Here is a 22,760-nt window from a genome sequence, read left to right on the forward strand (position 1 = left end):
GTTTGTTTTGTTGGATTACTTGGGAAGTAATATTATGATTTTATTTGTATGTGGATGGATTTATGTAAACCCATCAGCTTCTGACTATTTAGGTTTTGGATGCTTCCTGGTACATGCCAGATGAGCCTAGGAATCCAATACAAGATTACCAGGTGCAGCTGTTGATTCTTTTTCAACTTTCCTTGGTTCTATGAATGCCTTTTTCCATTGCATTTTTACTCATATCTCGGTAGTCATTGATTGTGTTTGCTGCTTATATTCCAAATTACCATTTCAGCTGCAATTCGGTTACAACATAATGAAAGAGCACATTTGGCTTTCCTTGCTTACACACCTGTGTTTACTTTCTGATATTTTTTGTTATTTTTATATATTTGTGCTGAATGGAAACTTGGAAAGGATGTTCAGAGTATTAGATGGAGGCTTGCCATGATGGGGTGCTTCAGGTTTTGATGTTGAATCCAGTGCTTCTGGAGATGCCATTTTGAAAGTTTTAAGGCTTCCAGTGAAGCCATAGAAAATATTTATCAATTAAGTTAAGTTATTCTTATTCATCCATCGAGATGCGGTATTGGATTCTTGTTTTGTGTATGAGATACTGATATATCTTCTATTGCACACAATTGTATTTTTTTTACTATTTTACATTGTCTATACTACTTTATTTTTTGTGCTAAGTGAATTTTGTTAAAAGGAAGCAAGAAAAAGGAGAGTAAATGCAGCTATATACATCAACAGCTATAGTCCTAAAACACAAGGACTAACCAACTACCATGACTTGTGCTCTAAACAAATCTGTATCTAGGCCATGATAATTGAACTTTGTCCATCTAAGTTGGTTTTTAATTCTTTCTGCCTTGTTCTTGCAAGAAAGTCGGCCACCAAAATTTGCTTCTCTGCAATAGTTTTATAAGATCTTCCACTCTATTTCTTAGCCTTTAACGATTCACCCACTTAGGCGATTGTTTATTTTTACATTTTTCTTTTTGGGAGGGGGTGGGTGGTGATTACAATAAATAATAAGATTACTTGGAGTGAAAAAAGCTAAAATTGTTCTTTCATATATGAAAATCCTCATGTGCATATATTCAAACATTAAATTGCTTAAGCAATATTGAATATTTTCCGCAGACTATTCAAGATTCAAGACTGAAAATTTTAAGCACAAACCTTCCATAGTTATTGAAGCTGACCATGGTAAACTTGAAAAAGAATCAGTTTGCTCGCTACCAGCTCAACCAGATTGCTTAGATTTGATAGGTGACTGACTTTCTCTGTCAAATCAGAACTTTCAAATGTCCTTTAGTTTTTCTTTGCATTAATATTTTACCTCTTAAATTTCGTCAATTGCTGGAATCTAAATGCCTCACTCATAGCTTCCTTGTGTCATTTAATAATAGTGATTCCTAGTTCATTCTACTTTGCATTTTCTGTTTCTCTGGTTTGCTTTTCGTTTGATTTCTATCTATTTTTTGCTGATTGTATTCTTCTTTCTACAGGTTGCCCCTATTACATTTTAAAACAAGCTTTTAGCCTCTCTTAGGCTGACACTCAATCAAATCGATAAAAAATGGAAGCATAAATCTAGAACCCAATGGAACCAGCTGGGAGATAGAAATACACAATTCTTCCAATCACAACAATGAAGAAAAGAGCTAGAAACAGAATCAGATCATTAAACTATAATGGAATCAGTTTTAATGATCTCAAGAACATTGAAGCTGCCTTTGTTACTCGCTTCAAATCAGTCTACACCTCCTCGAAGCCTTGGATTGAAGATTCTTATCTTGATGTGATCAGAGGAAGGATCACAAATGATCATATCAATATCTTAAACTCCCATGTTTCTGATGATGAGATTTACTCTACAATTCTCAGCATTCCTAATCAAAAAGTTCCCGATCCTAATGGTTTCTCTAGTGGCTTCTATCATTCAGCTTGGGAGATCTGTAAGCATGAGATTTTTGCTCATGTTAAAAGCTTCTTTGATACTGCCTCTTTTACATCTTCAATCAATCAAACATACATATCTCTCATACCCAAAGTGGAGACACCCTCTTCGGTGAATGATTATAAACCTATCAGTTTGTGCAATGTTAGCTATAAAGTCATCACCAAAATTATGGTTAATATCAAACTCGTTCTACCCAACATCATATCCTTTAATCAGAATGGATTCATCAAGGGTAGACATATCCAAGATAACATCTTGATTGTGCATGAGGCCATGCACAAAATCAATCAAAGAAGAAAAGGAAAGAGGGATATCATGGCTGTTAAGCTTGACATGAGCAAGACATATGACAGACTAGAGTGAAATTTCATTGAAAAAGTTCTTCATGCTTATGGCTTTACTCCACCATGGATAAGATGGATTATGTTCTGCATCACTTCTCCCCAGCTATCTATTCTTGTTAATGGATACCCATCAACTTTCTTTAAACCTGAGAGAGGTTTAAGACAAGGAGATACCCTTTCTTCTTATGTGTTTGTGTTATGTGCTGAAGTGTTATCCAGCCATATTGAAGAGGCTAGATTTTGTAAAAGAAAATCTAGGGAATCAAACTCAACAAAGGGGGTGAAAGTTTATCTCATCTAGCATTTGCTGATGACCTCATTTTGTTTGGTCAATCATAAAGAGGCAGCTCAATTCCAAAAAATCATTGACAAATATTTCCAAGTATCTGGGCAAGCTTTAAATGCTCAAAAAACAATAGTTCACTATAACAAAAGCTCACCAAGCCAAACTAAAAAGCAACTGATTGAGCAGTTTAATATGATAACAACATCTGAATTAGATATATACATGGGTATCCCTCCATACAGTGGCAAGTTAAAGCAGAAACATTGCAAGGGTCTGATTGAAAGATTCAATAATAAACTCCAAGGCTGGAAATCAAAGCTCTTAAGCTATGCTGGGAAAGCTGTCCTTATACAATCGGTGACTCAAACAACGCCAAGTCCACTTTATGTCGTGCTTCATTCTCCCAAAAAAAACACTAGCTAAGCTGGAATTACCCAACAGAAAATTTTTCTGGTCAAATGGAGAGAAAAATCATATTCACACCATAGGGTGGAATATCATTTGCCAACCAAAAAGAAATGGAGGTCTGAACATCAAAATCTTGAGGCATTTAGTCAGGCCCTGATTGCCAAAAAGGCATGGGAGCTTATCACTGAGAAAGACTCAATTTGGTTTAGAGTGGTGAAAAGCAAATACTTCAAGCACTACAGTTTCTTACAAGCTTCAACTCATCAGTATTCATCTTGGGGATGGAAGTCCTTAATTAAAGTGAGGGACTTAATGTTGGAGGGTATTTTCCATCAAGTGGGTGATGGAGAGGACATCAATCCTTGGGAGAATAGATGGATTCATCCATCACTTCAACAGCAGACCCTATATCCTCTGGCTTTTGATGCTCCTAACAGAGTAGCTACTTTCATAGACCATGAGACCTCATCATGGTTTGAAGACAAAGTTTACCACTGGTGGAGCCCTGATATTGCTCAAATTATTCTGAACATCCCTCTTCCTTCAACAAAGAAGAATGATAAGATCATATGGGACCAAACTTCTTCAAGAGAATTCACTGTGGCGTCTGAATACAGACTCTTTAGTAACAAAGAGAGAAAAAACCGCCATATCCCTTGCCTGAAATTATGGCACCTCCCACTGTCAACTAGAATCCTTCTCTTTTATGGAAGATATTACACAACAAACTCCCAACTCCTTATCTTCTGAAAAACAGAATCAATGATGTTTGTTCACTATGTGCAACAGAAATTACAGATCTTAACCACACATTTTTGAAATGTAACTATGCAAAGCAGGTGTGGAGTCGATTTATAGTCTGTTGGTGGAACCACTCTGCAGATATAGTTGAACAAATATCCAAATGGATAGCATCAGCAAAAAATCACACGATTGAAGATCAATCTCTGTCCCTTCACTTAATTACACTTTTGATTATATGGTCTTCTTTCAGTAATGCAGCTCATGGTAGACCATACAAGAATCCAAAACAAGCTCGGTGGCTAGAGGAGAAGATTCAAGAAGAAAAAAAAATTTCACTGGATGCCCCTCCAAGAGACTTTATCAAATTTAACATTGATGGTTCATCAATGAAAAAAGCGAACGGCACTTATCAAGCAAGTATTGGAGGAGTTGCCCGAGATCATAAGGGGCAGTTCATTCCCTGTTTTGCTTCTCTAAGTGGGAACTTTAATGCTCTTCAAGCCGAAGCAGCAACAATGAAAAAAGCCTTACAAATAGCAATTTCCAGCAACTTTAGAAAGGTGATTTTTGAAGGAGATAATGCAGCAATTATTCACCTCATCAATCACAAAGAGAAAGCAGAGCCATGGAGTATCAGGCATATTATAGAAGACATCCATGTGATGAAAAATGAATTTGATAACAGTATTACATTCTTTTAGTGTAAGAAAAGTTAAGCATGTTTGAATGCTAGATTAAGATGAGATTTTTAACCCGGAAAGATTTTGACCTGGATCATTCATTCGATTGTGGCCATAGACAGCTCCGTGGTGTGCATTAATTGCACAGCACTAAAGCTCTTCTATTTTTAATTATTATGTTTTGTTTGCAGGTATCTCCTTGAATAAACCATGAATAAACCAGTGGTTACATCTTGTGGTACTGGTGTTACAGTTTGTGTTGTTGCGCTGGTGAGATATATATCTCTGCTAAAATAAGAGAATATAGATCTGCGAGGTGCTGAAGTGTTCTCCTAGATTATGACATTCGGAAAATAGTGCTTATGGTCGATTGCCTTGCAGCGTCTCCATCGGCTTGGGAACACGCCTGTCTCCACTTCATAGGTCGAGTAGTTTGGAAGAGTTGTGAAAGTTTAAATCACATCTTGATTTAGCATTCAAACAGGATTTTTATCAAAGAAATTTGACCATCCATTTCCCTTTGGATGAGGGACACTTTTTCATTAGTCACATCCAATGGTTCAGAATAAATTAAAATAAAAAAAAACATATATCTTTTAAATCTTACCTCAACCTTTGGATGTGGCTGATGGACATGTATCCTTCATCCAGAGGGAAATGGATGATCTATTTCTTTGTCGGAAATAGATCTGATAAAATTCCCATTCAAACATGCTTAACTAGGTTGAATGTGGAGTTTCATCCAATCAAGAATAATCCTAGTGAAGCTTAACATGCTTAACTACATTGCTGCTTTTGTTTTGAATGTGTTATACCATGCACATCTTCATTGACTACCAAAATTAAGAATCAGTTTACTGAGAAACCATATGTATCTACAAATTTGAGAATAACTTGAATGTAAGTTGAGACCTCCTACAAAATATACTTTATACATTTGAAGCACCAAATTGCAAATGCGATACATGTGTATGTGCTTGTCATTTGTGTGCTTATCTTAAATTATTGGGGGCATAGTCTAAAATTATCCCAAAGAAAATAACTAGTTTTGAGTTTCTAGGTCCATAAATAAAAAGAATTCAAAGCTAAAGTCTATATATATACCATTTTAAAAATAGAAACTTTATAAGTCACTTTTAATCAATATTCATCATTTATAACTACGCTTCAGCCGAAGAGCTGCTCGTATGTAAAAGCTTCAAGCGAGTTAGCTTTGTTCAAACATTTCCTTGGATAATTTCTTTTACTTGATCAACCTAGCAGCATCAACAAACATATAAAATTTGTGAATTTTCTTTTACTGGTCAAGGTGGCAAGAATATATCTACCACATGTAAGTACAGCTAAGAGCCAAGCACAAGTTCTATTTATTTCCCTAAATAAATTATCTTCTTACCCCTCTAAAAGCCAAAAGAGGACATATGGAGTAATTGGGTGGCCTCATGACAGAAACACTGTAGAACTGAAACAGTTGGAGAAACAATGCCAAGCTGCTTTCATTGCAACAAAGCAATTGTAGGCCTCTGGGCCAGCATCTGTCTTGTTTTCGTCATCAGGACAACATTCCCTACTCAAACGCCTCATCAGCCCACGAACTTCCTCTTCCGTATCTTCATCGGCAACTTCTTCTTCCATCTTCCTCCACCACCTCATCTGTCTTGTTTCCGTCATCAACACAAGATCCAATACTCCACGACGACGACATCGGCCCACCATCTTCCTCCTCCACCTCTTCGTCGGCCCTTTCTTCTTCCTCCACCTCTTCGTTGGCACTTTCTTCTTCCTCCTCCACCTCTTCGTCGGCACTTTCTTCTTGCTTCACCACCTCATCATTGTTACCATCCGACCATCTAAAGAAATCTGCTACCAAATTGGCACTGGATTGTTTGTCAGGCATTTGTTGTTCTGAATCCTTATCTTCGAACAATACCCTACAAAATTTCACTGGGGTGTAGCCTCTAGTTACAGTCAATTCCTCAATAGCATCATTGCTTTCCAGTGGAAACCCAAACCAGTCAAAGCCTTTGAAATGGTGGATGTAGATTATGTCTCCCTTACTAGTGAATTCAATTTGGTCCTCAAATCTAATGGAATGTTCAAAGTGAATCCTTCTTACTCCTTGACGATGGATATAAGCTTCAACATGAAACCTTTGCTGTTTCAGGCGTTTCCTATATCTCGATGCAAAAACAATACACAGAATTGTGGATCCTTGATCACCATTGACAATTTGGCTGCTTTCCCCGACACCTTCGACAATATCATCAAGAAGTTTTCCCTGCATTTGAATTGTAAATTCCTATCAATCAATTAATTGGTGTCCCCCATAAGGAAAAAGAATAAAAAAGTTACAGGACGAGAGAAGAATAAAAGTACCTGCCCGGATATTTTCCTCCTTGTCTCTATCAATTTGTCGCAACCAGTGACCACACACTTTTGTAAAGATTGAGCTCCTTCAAAGCAGTGAATTTTCTCTAGATTTATACAATCTGAAATAGATATATGGCTCAATCTTTCCAGGTGTGATATATCAGGTAACTCTGTTAACTTATGGCAACCTTCAATTTCCAAATATTCCAAGGATTCTGCTTCTTTGATGCACTGGATATTCTCTAGATTTACACAATGGCAAATGCGTAGTTCCCTCAATCTTTTCAGGTTTGAGAAATTTGGCAACTGTGAAAATTGGTTGCAACTGTCCTCCCCTAAATCTTTCAAGGATTCTGTTCCTTCCAGGCCCTGAATTTCCTCTAGATTTTCACAATGAATAACATCCAATCTCCACAATTTCTTCAGGTTTGACAAATCTGGTAACTTTCTTAATTTGGGGCATTTCTCCAAAGTCAACTCTTCCAACAATTCTATTCCTTCGAAACCCTGAAGTTTCTCTAGGTTTTCAGCATTGTGGATGCATAATTTCCTCAGCCTCTTCAGATTTGACAAATCTGGTAACTCTGTTAATCTGGGGAAATAATTTACGGTCAACTTTTCCAAGGATTTTGTCCCTTCAATGCAAGAAATCTCATTGAGATTTTCACAACTAAAATAAAATTTCTTCAATCTCGAAAGGTTTGACAAATCAGGTAATCTTTCCAGTGATTTGCAACCATGGATTGATAATTTCCTCAATAATACCAGGTCTGAAAGATTAGAAATTAACTGCAGTGAATTACAGTTCCAAACTTTCAAAGTAGTTAAAGTGGAGGGAAGCCTTGGGAGAGATTCAAGGTTCATGTAGCCTTCCAAATATAGCTCTTGAAGCTGACAAGGAAAACTACTCTCGCTGATTTGAAGTGGTTGAAGCATCCGGTTGTCGCCTATTTCATCTTGCTGTGAGGAGGCCATGCTCATTTTTAATACCTCTAAGCACGAGAGCTTTGAAAAATCATCTGGTAATTTCAAAATTATTGTACCTGTCATGTCTAAGCAAGGCAATCTCCTCAGTCTACCCATTGAGGTCGGTAGTCTTGCCAATTTATCACATCTTGAAACATCTAGTTTCTCAAGCTTCTCTAATTGCCCTACACCATCCGGCAATTCCTCAATCTTTGTCCTACCTACCAAAAGCTCAACCAACTGTTTCAGATTACCAATGGACACAGGCAACTTGTTGAAAGACAGACACCCATTGAGAATAAGAATTTTGAGAGAAACCATCTGACACATGCTCTCCGGTAGTTGCAAAAGATAATTGCAGCCACGGAAATCTAGTCTTTGTAAGCATGGAAACCACAAGAAGAAGTTGGAAGAGACTGAGAAATGATCGAAGGATTGGAGACAAAGAATCTTCAATTTTCGAAACCGCTGTCAAACAAAATAATACATATAAAATTGCAGTCTTTCAAATTTGATAATCAAACAATTGAAAAGATAAAATTACAATATTCTACCTTTTTATTATTTTGAGGTCCATCATTCCAAGCTTGGTTGATGTTGGCTGACAAGGTAAGATGAACTAGCTCCTCATGATAAAAATTGGCTGGTAGAATTTTCAAAGTGCGGTCTGACCATTCTAACCATCTTAATTTGGAAGGAAGATTCGAAAAATCCCCAAGTAATTGGTCTGATCTGTTCTTACTTAGAAGGCGGAGAATCCTCAAATTGGGCATCTTTGCAAAGTCATCAAAGCTTAAATCATCTATTTGCATTTTATTTAGAAGGAGAATAACCTCAACCATTTGAGTGGCCTATAGCAGAAAAATAGTATTCAAGTAAGAAAAATAGTATTCAAGTAAGAAAAATTTGAAGCATACAAATCTCTTCCCCCCCCCCCCTCCCCCAAAATAAAAAATGTACAACCTTGTTTAATAGGGTGCTACCCAGAAATTCCATATTGTTCTACATCTTACGAGGTATAGATCAAAGCTGTCTTGACCTTCGTATTTTTGTGCTATTGCTTAGACTTTAACCCTTGTCTATGTTTGCTGCCCATCTTTGACCATCAGATGGAGTGCCATTCTCTTATTAGGATTAATATTTGTAATAAATAAAAAAAATTTAGAAAAAAGGATAGCCCTCACCTTATCTTTTTCAAATGCTTTTAGGATCTCATCATCAGACCACAATCTAGTACTTTTCGAATGATCCCCATTGTTGTTCATCGAGGCAATTCTCATCCCCATAAGTCGAAGTTCATCATGCATGCTCAAGATCCGGAATTCACTAATCTTCACGAGGTGCATTTGGGTGAGTTCTTTTATGGCTAATATTGGATTCAATTCACAAGCTTCCCACAACATTTTCACATCATCTACATACCATCCAATGAAATGGCAAGCAATATCAAGAAATATGATTTTTGCATTGTCACTTAATTTGTTGTAACTTATCATCAATGTAGCAAATACTTTATCCTCATAGCTTCTTATCAACATTCCAGAGACCTTGTTATCAAGGATATCTTTCAATCCACCTAATGTATTTTTCCATTCTTCTTCGTTCTTGTCACAAAGAAAAGAACCCAACACTTCTAGGGTCAAGGGTAACCCACCAGCATGGCTCACAACTTCATGCATAAGCTTAGTATAATCCTCTGGAGGGTTACAAGCATGCAAACTAAGGAGTTGCAAAGAATTCTCAAAATTTAGTTCCTCAGGCTCATATATTTTTATATCTCTGTAAGCTTTATTCACATTCAAACAATGCTCATCTCTAGTTGTAATGATAACCTTGCTGCCTTCACCAAACCAATTGATACCACGGGCTAATGCATCAAGTTGCGTGTAATCATTGACATCATCAAGAATTAGAAGAACTTTTTCTCTATGAAGTCTTTTTTCTATCAATTTTGATCCTTGAGAAGCACTGCTAATGTCTTGCTCCTTGCCCAAGATATCTTTTAGAAGCCGGTTTTGAAGAGAAACTAATCCTTGATCACCTCGTGAAGCTTCTTCTCTCACATTAGCGAGAAAGCAACTCCCATTAAAGCTTGTAGAGATGTGATTATAGACAGCCTTTGCAATAGTTGTCTTTCCCAGACCGCCCATGCCACAGATTGCCACAAATCTTACATCTTTTTTTTTAGGTCCAATAAATCTTACATCATCAGAACCAACATTTAACATAGGAAGTAAGATATCAATATGTGACTTGATTCCAACAGGATGTTTACATTCATCCAACGGGACGTTATTTAGTTCTCTCGAAGCCCTACAAACAATTAACTCGACTAACTTTAATTGATCCCTGCAATTTCTCAGAGTAAAGAGTGAATCAGAGCAATAAATAAGAATATGCATATCTCTGAAAAAGGAATAAATAAATTCCTTAAATCTTTGAAAATAATAGGCAATAATTTAATGACAGTAACGGGTACAAAAATGAGAAATCTATTCTTGTTACAAAGCAAAGGCAATGGTGTGTTTCAGTGTTTGTACTGTTTATTTTCCCCATTTATCTCACAACTAGGTCACTCCACGTATAGAAAGGAAACTACATGAACCTTACAGTTCTAATCTGATATACAGCAAGAAGAAGGTAGTTTCTCAAGTTAAAAATATGCCACACATGAAGACAGCAAGAAAGACTTACGCAGGAGTTGCGTTTCCCTCGAGGGTCCATCCCTTGAGTTTCCCAACCTCTGTCAAAGCATTCTTCCATCTCTCAACATCCTTTGATTTGTACTTCTTCTGATGTTCCTGAAATGGTCCCTCAAAGCTTATTCCTGGTCGATGTCGAACATCTCGTGGCTCAACATCGATGAATACGGGAAGAATGGTCTGACATAAATGACTCTCCCAAATCTCAGCAAGCTCCAAGAGACAGTATTTGCTATGTGCGTAGCTTTTGGAGATGACAGGAATGGAGATTTCAGACCCTCGAATTGCTCTCCGAAGAGAGGGGCAAATCTCTTCTCCTTCCCAGAGTTCTTCACTATCTATGAAGGTATGGATTTTTTCTCTCATCAGAGCTGTAGAAAGCAGAGCGACGAAATTTGTTCGAGTATCTGGACCTCTGAAACTGATGAACACATCATAAGAAGAAGGTCGACGGGATAAAGTAGATGAAGAAGCCATTAACTTGCAGTCGCAGAGGAGTATTTGGTGCTTCTCTTTTTTCCTTTTCTTGTAAATTAAGCTTGAGGAGCTGATCGCTTCTTCTTGGGTATACAAACTACGTTTCGTGCATCAATTGTTTATTATGCAAATCGCATTGGATTCCCTAGTTGATTGGCTGGTATATAAAAAAAAATATATAAGAAAGATTACGAGAGGATATCATTTTAATTTCGAAAAGTAGTTGTGCAACACAAGCAAATCCACTTTTTTCTTTTCCTTATTTTGTCTTTTCGGTGAAAGTCTTTCTTCTTTTTCTTTTTGGTAAAGTGGGAGAACGTCATTCAGTTCTTATTAAAACAATTAATCCGGAAGTGATGAGACCTTTCTTTTGTTGTTTTTGGGAACTGAAGTCCAGGCCAACGCACACTCTTTTACATTTAAATGTAAAATTAATGATACTTTGACCCCGACTCTAAAGATATTCGAATGCAAAGAGAGATTAACCTAACTCACAACATCTACCAATCAATGTAGGATTGAATTACCAAAATTGAGAATGAGCTTACTGAGAAACGAGGTGTATCTACGAAATTGAGATGAACTTGAATGTAAGTTGAGACTTCCTATAGAATGGGCTTTAGAACACCACACACTACCGACTTGCAAATGTTGTGCTTATATTGTTGGCTTCATGTTACACAGGTTCTCAGAATGCTTGAATCTCTCTTTAGGATGTAATCCTGGTTGCCCACCTTTCAAAAGCATTCTTCAAAATCTGACTTCAGCAGACACACATTTCCTCAAACGTCAATGAATAGAGGCAGAATGGTATGACCTTGAGATAAATGACACTCCTGTGTTTCAGCAAGGTCTCATCAGATGATGGTATTTTCTATCTGAATTGTTAATAGAAAAGGCAGCAATGGAGATGCTGGACGCTGGCTTCGAGCCTTAAGACGCAATGGACAAATCTCATTTGCCATATATGGCAGCAGACATTTCTCTGATGTCTTTGAGTTTGAGTTTGTTGATCACCAGTGACAATTGGGTTGCTTCTCCCAACACCTTTGACAATAAAATCAACAAGTCTTCCCTGCAATTGATGTGTAAATTTATCTCGTCATGTAAAGCAGAGTGACAAAGTTTGTCTGAATATCTGGGCCTCTAAAATTGATAAACACATCATAAGAAGAAGGTCTACAAGACAAAACGGATGAAGAAGCCATTAACTTGTAGTTGCAGAGGAGTATTTGGTGCTTCTCTTTTTTACTTTTTCTTGTAAAGCTTGAGGAGCTGATCGTTATTCTATGGTATACAAACTACCTTTCCTGCATCAATTATTTATTGAGCAAATCTCATTGGATTCCATGAGATGACGAAAGGATATCATTTTAATTTCGAGAAGTAGTTGTGCAACATAAGCAAATCCAGTTTTTTCCTTTGCTTATTTTGTCTTTTCGGTGAAAGTCTTTCTTTTTTCCTTTTGGTAAAGTGGGGAGAACGTCATTCAGTTTTATTAAGACAATTAATCTGGACTAATAAATTCTTTAAATTTAAAGCTAAATTAATGTGATACACAAAGGGAGACCTTTCTTCTATTGTTTTTGGTACACAAAGCTCCGTCTAGGCCAACGCATACCACTTTGACTGCTCTTTAGCGGGGTAGCTTTACATATAATTTAAATATAAAATTAGACTTTGTTCTCGACTATAAGGATATTTGAATGCAAAGAGAGATTAACAAAACTCACAGCATCAATCAATCAATATATGATTGATAGAATCATCAAAAGAGTCATATCCAAGTGGTTCAAAATTCAAGATCAGTTTTATTCTCAGTCCAAAATTTTGGTAACCCTAGATCCGAACCTAACTAATTGATAGTGATAAGGGAAATGCATGAGGTAAGCAATGAGTTTGGTTCTACTCCCTCGAGGGGAGGGAGGGGATATAGTTCCACACTGCTGATACATTGGGGTCTCACCCCCAAGACTATGGGTCTCACTTATTAAAGGTGGCATGGGACTCCCACTATGTTAATGTGTGGAATTGTCTACTTTTTCTTGAGTTCAGATCAATTGTGCCTCTCTCACATCCTTTCACTGCATATTTATTTAGGATTTTTGTTTGCGGCAGCGGCTGCTGCTAGCTGCCAATGGCCAAGATCTTGCCACGTGTAAAGTTTTAAATCTAATGGTTGAAAATCAAAATATTGGATATCAATGTAAATATAAAAAGTTTAAATTACAATCAACGTCTTTTAGTTTTCTGAATTTTTACTTTTTAAACTCAAATTTGCTGCCATGTGGTCCCCACTTCTACTCAAAATTGGGGATTCCAAGATCAGATTTTTTACGGATGTGGAACTCTTCCTTTCTTCTTCACTTTTTCGTTTTCTCGTTTTCTCCGTCAACTCATTTCTTCACCGGCTAACATCGCCTGTAACCCAGAGAAAAGAATAACGATCGAACAAGAAGAACCCAAATAGTGTTGCAAGAGTAGCGAGAAAAAGATGGTGATGCTGATGGGGTTTATGGGAGGGGACTTGGGAAGATTGGGGTCGATGATGGTTGGAATCGTTTATTTCTAAAAATTTTCAGCAGATGGGGTTAATGGGAGGGGACTTGGCAGGATTGGGGTTGATAGTGGCTAGACTCATGTTTATTTCCGCAATTTTTCAGCAGATGGGGTTTATGGGAGAGGATTTGACAGGATTGGGTCGATGGTGCCTGGAATCATGTTTCTCTTCGCAATTTTTCAGCAGTACTTACCTCAACATCTCTAGGATCTGTTAGAGGGGATAAATCATGTTTATTTCTGCAATTATTCAGCACTACTTCCCTCAACATCTCCAGAATCTAATAGAGAAATATGCGCTTTGGTTGATGAAAATGATGAACCTAAACATCGCAGAGGAAGAGAAAGAAAACAGGGGCTTTATTTTGTAAATTTATAAAATAGTAACCATTGAATGTAAAAAAGAAAATTCCTATTTGCATTCATACCCTCACATTTTTCCTTCCAACCGTTGGATTATTTCTCATATACGTGGCAAAAGTTTCACCGTTGGCTGCAGGCTGCTCCCCCTGCAGCAAATAAAAATCCATTTAAGAGGCGCTTTCAATTCTGAACACTAACAAGATAGACTAGACATGGACTTCCCTTTTAAATAAATGATTGAAATGAACGAGCACAAACCTCTATCTTTCCAGGTAAAGAATCTTGATTATAGATCCCAGGTCTAGAATTATTAGCTATGGGGTGAACTTGGTTATTTTTATTGGGCAAATGAAAAATACTTTCGCTTTTATAACATGCGCCTTACCTCTGTTAGAATGGTTATTTCACTGTTATAAATTTTTTACTTAATACTAAAATGCCTTTACTCCTAATCTCATAGAGATCGTAAGAAAATAATCACTTCACCCTATCCCTTTTCTTTTCCCAAACAAAACTACGTCTTTAAAGAGGAAAATAGAAAGAGGGCCTGTGAGAGTGTGAGTCTTAAAATAAATAAAAAAAGAAAGAAAAAGAGAGAGAACGTGTCTCAAACACATTTTAAATGGGAATGCTTATTATTTTTCCCTTTCCCTACCTGTGTGTTTCATCAAAACTTGGGTGTATTAGTTTATTTCGTCATTGAATAATATTGTTTGTTCATCAAATTTTAATTTCAAAATGTTAATCAATACGTGCACTTAGAGAGGGGAAAAAAACCAACGGGGTTGGTTCAAGTGGTAAGCAGCTTGGCTCGCTTAAGCAAGGTTTTGGTATTGAATCCTTGTGGATGCAAAAAATCCCCGCTGGAAGATTCACCCACCACAGCCAAGTGTGCGACAAGGTTTCAGTATCGAATCCTTGTGGATGTAAAAAATCCCCTCTGAGAGACTCACCCACCACAGCCAAGTGTGCGACGCGGGTCGAACCACCAGTTTAAAAACTGGGGTTGGCAAACCAAAAAAAAAAAGAGAGGAGAAAAAAGATTCTTTTTTTTTTTTTTTTTTTTTTTCTGTTTTTTCCCATGGTGTCTACTTAAGTGTTTTTTTTTCAAATGATGGTGTCTACTTAAGTTGGGCTTAAATTTTTGACTTCTCATTTAAGTGAAAAATACATCAGCCTGCCACCTTTTAACATTTTCCAAAATATTAAGTTACTCATTCTTAACTTCAAAATTAAAAAGACCATTTTGCCTATGGGGTGAAGGAAATATAAATTCTGATATAAACTTCACTTAATTTTTTAAAAATTCACAAGAAAACTCCTTGGTTCAATCGATTCACCACCCCTCCTCCGTCGGTGACCACTCTCCCCTGTCGAAAAATAGAAAACGAGCTATCCAAATTTTCAACACGTCAAAACAGATTTTTCAAGTTCAGAAATCCAGTGGTCCTTCGACCAGCTCTCCTTTCCCTGTCTCACTAGCTTCTTTTGAGATTCTCAAAATTTGCGATTTTCCATCTTCGCTTTCCAAATTTTGTCCTGAAATTTAGGTTTCTTAATTTGTTTTCTAGGGAAAGAATGATAATAACTTTCCCTTTCTATTTCTAACGTACATTGATACAAACAGAAGCATGCACATTCTTGGCTCTGCTTTGCTCAATTAAATCAAATCAAAATTAGTTGTTGTTTCTTTGACTTTGTGATACCTATTCTATTCGATCTATTGATCCAAACGGTTGCTAGTGAGTACAACTTCTCTTGTGCTATAGTGGAGATGGCTTGGATCATGTTAAGAATTGATTATATATTAAGGTTTTTCTGGCTCTTATTTGGTGTTTTCTCTTATGAAAGTCACAGAGGAAAGCCTCTTAACTTTTTGTTTCCTTCCCTCAATTCTTTTCTTCCTCCCTCAAATTCTGAATCCTTGTAGTGAATCGTAATTGGTAAAAAGAGAAAAGAGCAGTTTCTCTTCCAAAATTTTTAAGCTTTGAAAAGCAAGACTAGAATTACAAGGAGTTGCCCATTTGTCTGAATAGAATCATGAATTTTTTACAGGTTGCACAATATAATAGGGGTTAAGCTTTGGGTATCTCATTGTAGTGGCTGTAAAATTTACAGGCTGCATACTTGCAAAATTTCAAGTTGCACACTATAAGACTTTCATCCAAGATTTTATTAAGTTACATGGAAAAAAGAACATATTGCCCTAAGTGGAGTAAAATGACATAATTATCCCCCATTTAATACCCTCTCATACTCAATCTTTAGGTGGCTGAAGAGAGAATTATTTCGCCCATCTTCTACCTATGCCTTGCAAAAAACCGCCCACCACTGCCGCCGGAAACCACCCCACCTGCTCCCCCTGTTGGTAGCCACCACCCTAGCTTCCCCTATCGACGACCACCCCAACCCCATCTTTAAATTTTGAACTGTGCAATTTCCTTTTTTGGGTAAAATGAACTCTGCAATTAAGTCCACTGTTGGATAGAGTAAGCTTGGTGAGGAATACAACAACCATAAGTAAAAGAAAAGCTTCAAATAAAGAATCTCTGCATTCAATTAGATTTGCATTTTTTCTCATATTTTGGGTAGAACACTGAAGGGTTGTTGAGTATTAGAATCATCTAACTCTAATTTGAAAAAAATCCCAAATCATAGACAATATTTGTATTTTGTTTAGTATATAAGACGTTTTACATTTTCAAAGCAACCTTTTTGATTTGGTGCTTTGAGATCCAATGGCTTCTTATTCAAACAGGGGAGCTAATTCTAGGGTTTTCTGTAGCATTGATTGATTTTAGCTGGCACACGTTCCATCACATTAAAATGGTCACGTTACAAAAACTCCCAACACCCACCTCTTGCAATGGTTTACCAAAAAAATGAAAACTCTTACAATGGTTCTCGTCTCTTCGTGTTTCTCTCTCCCTCTTTAATTCTCTAGCTTGTCCCTGCCCTATACTCGAGTCTAGATCTTTTCTTTTCAGCTTAACCCTCCACTCATATAGTCACATTCACATGAATGTAGGAACCATATTTATAGGGTCTTCCTTCATGTTAGGCAAGATTCTCACTCTCATGTAAGTGTTGCTATATAGGTGGAAGGGCACAATGGGTGGAGAGGATCTCTACTATCCTCTACCTCCTTTTCATGAGTTTGGACCTCGATGCTTTGAACCACTGAGAAAGGGGTGGGGCCCACATAGAATCCACTGAGATGTTTATTTGAATTTTTTTTCAATATTTAGAAGTGGCCCCAACCACTATTATGTGGTGGGAAAGCATTAGGGTAGCACATTGTTATCTTCTAATAGAGAGTTAATCCAAACTCGCTTTTCATCACTTCTGGTTTCTCATAACTTTCCTTGCACGCAGATCTTCTGCCCCCAACTTTTTGTGCTTTAAGTTCAACCGACCGCTTGATGGATGATTTCTAGATGCATAGAGAGCTGGACCATGGAATCCTTGACATGCTTAAAATATCTGACAGTCCAACTCTTTGTGCATTTGATAACGTCCATCCAATGGTTGGACGGATGGATGCACAAAGAGCTAAACGCAGAGGATCTCAATCCAAGATGGGATTTCCACCTTTGGATCATGTTTGAAAGGAAAAAATTTTAGGTCAGAGTGCCAGACCTCCTTTTGTCTTTCATTTATTATTTAATAACGGTCACAATTAAATACATTTTTGAAAATGAAGCAACCTTCTGATCATTATGGATTAGCTAAAATCTGGCTGCGATTATAATAGCAATCCAAGTCACTCATTGATCAAGCTGGGCAAATCAACCAACAGAAAAAATAAAAATAAAAAATTAGAATTTCTTTCCTTGATTGAGTTAAAATGCAGTAGTAGATTCAACTTGGACGTGGTATCAGTAACATGCCTGAAGAATGAAACCTCCATAAACAAAGTGAAAGTAGGGTTATATAAGAGAAAAGGACCCGTAGAAGAAAATACAAACCTTATCACAATAAAAATTGTACACGACAAGAATTAAGGGCTTTTGCCACGAAAATTAGATACCATGGCATATAGTGAAATAGCAGGTTTGCAGGTATACCCACTTGTTATTATAGAAACCTGGAACCGTGTATTCATTTGAATGTTGCTACGGTACATTTCTAACTGTGGCACGTAGCTAGTTAACTTTATTATTATGGAAACATAGAACCGTAGTATTCATCTGTGGCATATAGTCAACTCATTATTACAGATACCTAGACTAGAACCGTAGCATGCATCTGACTATTTGCAATGGTAGGCTGGAAACCATAGCATATAGTACAGTGAAAGCCGTGGAATTAGCCTTTTGCTGTAGTAATAATTTCCTGCAGCATATAGTCAGTTTCTTATAACAGAATAATTGAACCGTGGTATTCATCTGACTATTTGTTACCGTAGATTTCTAACCATGGCATATAGTCAACTTATTATTTCGGGAGTTGGAAAACATGGTATTCATTGGGCCTTTTGCCATGGTAACTGCTTTTTGTAGCATATAGTCCACTTATTATTATGGAAATTGTTGTGCGTGGTATTCATATGACTATTTGCTACGGTGATTCCTTGCCATCGCATATAGTACTGATAAGGATAAAATAACAGCCAACCGGGTTCGACCACAGTCGAGTCAAAAACCCCCGTCGGGTTGGTTCAAAGGATTGGACCAATAGGTAACATAAAGAAGAAGGAACCTGATGGTTAGGGAAAGATATGTGTTCCCGTAGAATTCGGGATACACTGATGGTGCCATGAAAGGTAACCATAACTGGCTCCGATAGAGGGGAAAAGCCCTATGATCTGAAGGCTACCAAGAAGGAGCATGAACGAATCAAACGGTCGAGAATGAAAGGTAAACCCTATATAAACTAGAGGTTCGCGCACAGCAGAGGTATCTGAATCGTTTCCCTCCATTATCATTTTCAGTTAAGTCTGCAACTAGCAAGGGCTTTATGGTGATCCATAGCTAACATAGCCTTCAGAGGTGGCTTCCCGACTGCGAAGTCGGCCCACGTCTAACCTTGTTTGGCAAGCAAGTTCCAAGGAATCTCAAGGCTAAATAGTTTTTGGAAGCATCATTTGGTGCCATCTATGGGAAACGCTTCAAAAAGACGTGGTAGACACCAAATCTACAAGACTTCAGGGTCAAATTTTCCAACCTCCTTTGGATGGAAATCGGCTCCCCCCAGAGGGAAATCGTGTTCACGAGGATGAACCTCACAAAGAAGAAGAAATAGTTGGAGGAACTCGTCTGAATGACCCAAACAGTGAGAATCATATGGTTCTGGTTATCCAGGAGTAGATGAATCAAATCATATTCAATTCCTAAAAATGCAAGCAATGCTCCAAATGATGGCTAGACGTCTTGGAGCCTCGAGAAATCCATAATCTTCATGATCAAGAGGAAGCCAGACAACAAACCTGAAGGACTAGAAGGAGAAATTCACCAGTGAGAGGGCGCTCTCCCTGAAGAGAAAGAACCCTGACCAAGGGTAAGAACTTCCATCAAGAAAGGACCCAAGTCCCACTAGAGATACAAGGTGAGCGTTCGGGAATAAGGAGGACAAGAGAGTTACCAAGGAGATATGGACAACAAGTTTGGGATCAAGGGCAAGGAAGTTGACTGGGGACTCTACCCGGATCAAGCGAGGGTATGAATGCATATAGCGATGTCCCAACACTTGGACTAAGACAGTGTCCGAACGATAGGCACTCACGCTGTGCAGATTGATCGGGAGTTGGCAAACATAAATAAAAAATTAGGACAACTCACGAGGGGCAAAAGGACAGATGGCATATACTCAATCATCAGAAAGACCCTGTTTGTGGATACAATAGTCAGGTATGAATTCCCCCACAACTTCGGTCTTCAAACCTTCTCTCCGTTCAATGGATCTAGAGATCCAATAGCCCATATGAGTTACTACTAGCAGAAGATGGCATTTTCTGGCAACTCAAATGAGATCTTATGTAGAATGTTCGAGTCTTCACTCACGGGTGCGGCTCAAAAGTGATTCTCGAACCTGCCGCCAGGAAAGATTGCTGACTTTGATGAACTTGCTCGGAAGTTCATCGGTCGTTTCTAGTGTGGAATTCAGACCAAGAAGACCCACAAAAAACACCCCACCACAAACAAAAAAAAGAAGAAAAATACCTTTTTTACATACACACAAAAACAAAACAAACAACCAAAACAAAAATTGATTTTAACGGAAACCCCCGCAAAACAACATTTCCTACCCTCCCCCCCCCCCGGTCCTCTTGGAGTTGCTATTACAGGATATGCCCACTGATGAACACATTTATGTGTGAAATCTTAGGGCATAAAGCATGCATTTTATACACTTAGAATGGAGTTACCTTGGGTTTTATGTTGTTTTTGCAGATTTTAGGACTTTTCAAGACTTAAGCAAATATTTGAGTTTTGGGCTTGAATCATGCTATTTCACACGTCAAGAAGTCCATTCAAATTCTCAAATGCGAAAATGGGTCTGATCTGGAGCATGATGGGCTAGAGATGTGTGATTACGGGCCAACTCCGAAATATTGAAGAGATAAAGAAGGCAAATTTGATCTACGGCTGAGATTTTAAATCAAATCTACAGAGATATTATTGAGAGAGTCCAGATGGAAAAGAGTCCTTGCATACCTCAATATCTTATTTTCTATTTGGGATTTGATTAAAGAAAGAAAAAGAGGAAAAAGAATTATATTCAGATAAGGATGAAGCAAAAATCCCGTTTTTGAATGCCTCTGTCCAATTTCGATCAAACCCTTCATCGAACGGTCATCCGATGTCCGATCGTGCTGATTTTTGGAGGAGAGCTTCACGACTACTTAAACCTCAAATCCAACGGTGGGATTATGCATCTGATCTCTCTAAGTCGGCGCAATTAGTACGTCAAAACCCTAATTGGATGAGTCAGATAGAAACCCTGAGTTTTATTCAAATTCAGCCGTGCTTCATATCTCATGTAAACTCTATAAAAGGAGAGCCTACTCCATCAAAGGAGAACGTGTCTTAGAGCTTAGTAGAAGCATTCTTTCTTCTCTCTTTAGTTTATTAAGGTTTTCTCTAGTTTTCTTTGCTTGCGATTTGTGAGATTTTAAATTTCTAGATTCAATGTTTAGATTTAATTTTTATGTAATGCAATTCAAGTTCAAGTTTCAAGTTCAAGTTTCAAGTTTTTAGATTCGTTTTTCTCTGGGTCTAGCAATTGCAGATTTAGATCATTCTAGATCTAGATCTGGTTGTTAGGGTTGGTTGAGATTCGAATCATTTGTTCAATTCGCAAGTAAGTAATTTTTCTTTATTAATCTTCTCTCCTCCCTCCATTCCCGCTTCTATCTACCCCTCCATATTCTTAATTTAGGATTTACTTTCAGCATTATTTATTGTTCTCGCCTATTCATTCATAATCTCGGACCACATAACCGGAGCAAGCCTACGGTCGTGCCTCTCGCTTACGGTGACGGGTGGTGTTGCATCCGCATTTTAGTTATTTCCTTTTCCTTTTATTGCTTTGTTTATTGCTTTGTTATTTACTTTCTTATTTACTTTTTGTTATTTACTTTCCCTGCCCTATTCATTCATAATCTCGGACCACATAACCGGAGCAAGCCTACGCTACGGTCGTGCCTCTGCCTCACGGTGACGGGTGGTGTTGCATCTGCATTTTCCTGTTTTTTATTTATGCATTGATTGTGTTTAATTTATTGTTCGTTTCAATTCGATTGCATTAGACGTATAGATTAGGATCATTTAGTTTAGTTAATTAGTTAACAAAAATTGAATCATTCCACTCTCGCATTACTATTAAGAAGTTGAATTATAAGTGGCATATCTCCCTGAGATCGACTCGTTAGTTACACGATACCGTGCGCTTGCGGTTACTTTTAAAAATTCACAAACAAGTTTTTGGCGCCGTTGCCGGGGAGGTATTAGTCCACTTTGTTTTTCTCATTCTTAGGTAAATCGAAGTGATAAAAAAAAAAAAAAATTTAAAAAATTCAAAGATATTACTCTTAACTTGAGTAGAAACAAAAACGTATAGTAGTCCGCACTCTACTGCAGAATCCCCAGGATTCGATTGTAGGTGGCTCCGAAGACTATACGGATTCCCTTGCTGTCAAACCTATAAGCGCTCAGCTATACGGCAACCATACAGCTTTGGAATCATTGTTTCAATCTTTGTGGTGGGAAATTCATTACTTTCCCTTTGTTTTTGTTATTTTCTTTTCTTTTATTCTTTAGTACTTTATTTATTTTTTTATTTTAAAAAAAAATCTCAATCTTTCATAAAAGCCATTAATTGCGTTAAGTGGTTAGTGCATGTGTGTCTGGACTCGTGATTCTACAAATAGAATTGTCCGAGTGTCTACCTTGACCATGGAAGGTCTACCTCCACCACCTCCTCCTAAGAGTCTTAGGGATAGATTTTATCCTACCCGATCTGCACAACCTTCTTGTATACGTTTACCTGAAGTGAGGGGTAATAATTTTGAGCTCAAATCTCATTATCTATCTATGTTACCCCAATTTCATGGGCTACCTGATCAAGATGCATATTTGTTCCTTAGAGAGTTTGAGGAGGTTTGTGTCCTTATGAAGGTACAACAACTTACTGATGATGCCATAAGATTACGGTTTATTACCTTTGCATTAAAGGACCAAGCTAAAAAGTGGCTTTATAGCTTACCTAGGGATAGCATTATCACATGGGAACAATTTTATGTGCTCTTCTTGAAAAAATTCTTTCCTTTCTCTAAGACGAATAAAATAAGAAATGATATTCTTCAATTTCGTCAGAAACCCAGTGAGTCTTTTGCTAAGGTAATGGAGAGGTTTCAAAGCCTTCTCCAAGAATGCCCTCACCATGGTATAGAATTATGGCATTTAT

At 37.5% G+C, this 22,760-nt stretch overlaps 1 protein-coding gene, 1 non-coding gene and 1 pseudogene across 2 annotated transcripts; 1 reads left to right on the forward strand and 2 right to left on the reverse strand.

Moving 5' to 3' along the window:
- Nucleotides 1–400: 400 nt before the first annotated feature.
- LOC149005493 (thiosulfate/3-mercaptopyruvate sulfurtransferase 1, mitochondrial-like) overlaps nt 401–22,760 on the forward strand; it is a 148,623-nt pseudogene continuing 126,263 nt past the window's right edge.
- Nucleotides 5,413–10,998, reverse strand: LOC149005494 (TMV resistance protein N-like). Its single transcript, XM_089167726.1, has 5 exons — nt 10,447–10,998; nt 8,937–10,101; nt 8,307–8,603; nt 6,793–8,220; nt 5,413–6,694 (listed from the first exon to the last, which is right to left on the reverse strand). Exons 1-5 carry the CDS (start codon nt 10,929–10,931, stop codon nt 6,029–6,031), a joined length of 4,041 nt encoding a protein of 1,346 aa, XP_089023852.1. The 5' UTR covers nt 10,932–10,998; the 3' UTR covers nt 5,413–6,028.
- Nucleotides 22,637–22,743, reverse strand: LOC149005495 (small nucleolar RNA R71). The gene has a single exon (XR_016170006.1). It is a non-coding gene; the product is annotated as a small nucleolar RNA R71 (small nucleolar RNA).

Source organism: Hakea prostrata, chromosome 9 (genome assembly GCF_041222555.1).
Source record: "Hakea prostrata isolate BN-2017 chromosome 9, UWA_Hpros_2, whole genome shotgun sequence".
Classification (NCBI taxonomy): domain Eukaryota; kingdom Viridiplantae; phylum Streptophyta; class Magnoliopsida; order Proteales; family Proteaceae; genus Hakea; species Hakea prostrata.

Bases quoted from the DNA above. Each gene is read 5' to 3' on its own strand.
- LOC149005494 (XM_089167726.1), bottom strand. From the start codon at position 10,931: ATGGCTTCTTCATCTACTTTATCCCGTCGACCTTCTTCTTATGATGTG. The intron at 8,604-8,936 runs GTGAGGGCTATC...TTTCTGCTATAG, and splicing joins AAGCATTTGAAAAAGATAAG to GCCACTCAAATGGTTGAGGT. The intron at 8,221-8,306 runs GTAGAATATTGT...TTTGTTTGACAG, and splicing joins GACCTCAAAATAATAAAAAG to CGGTTTCGAAAATTGAAGAT.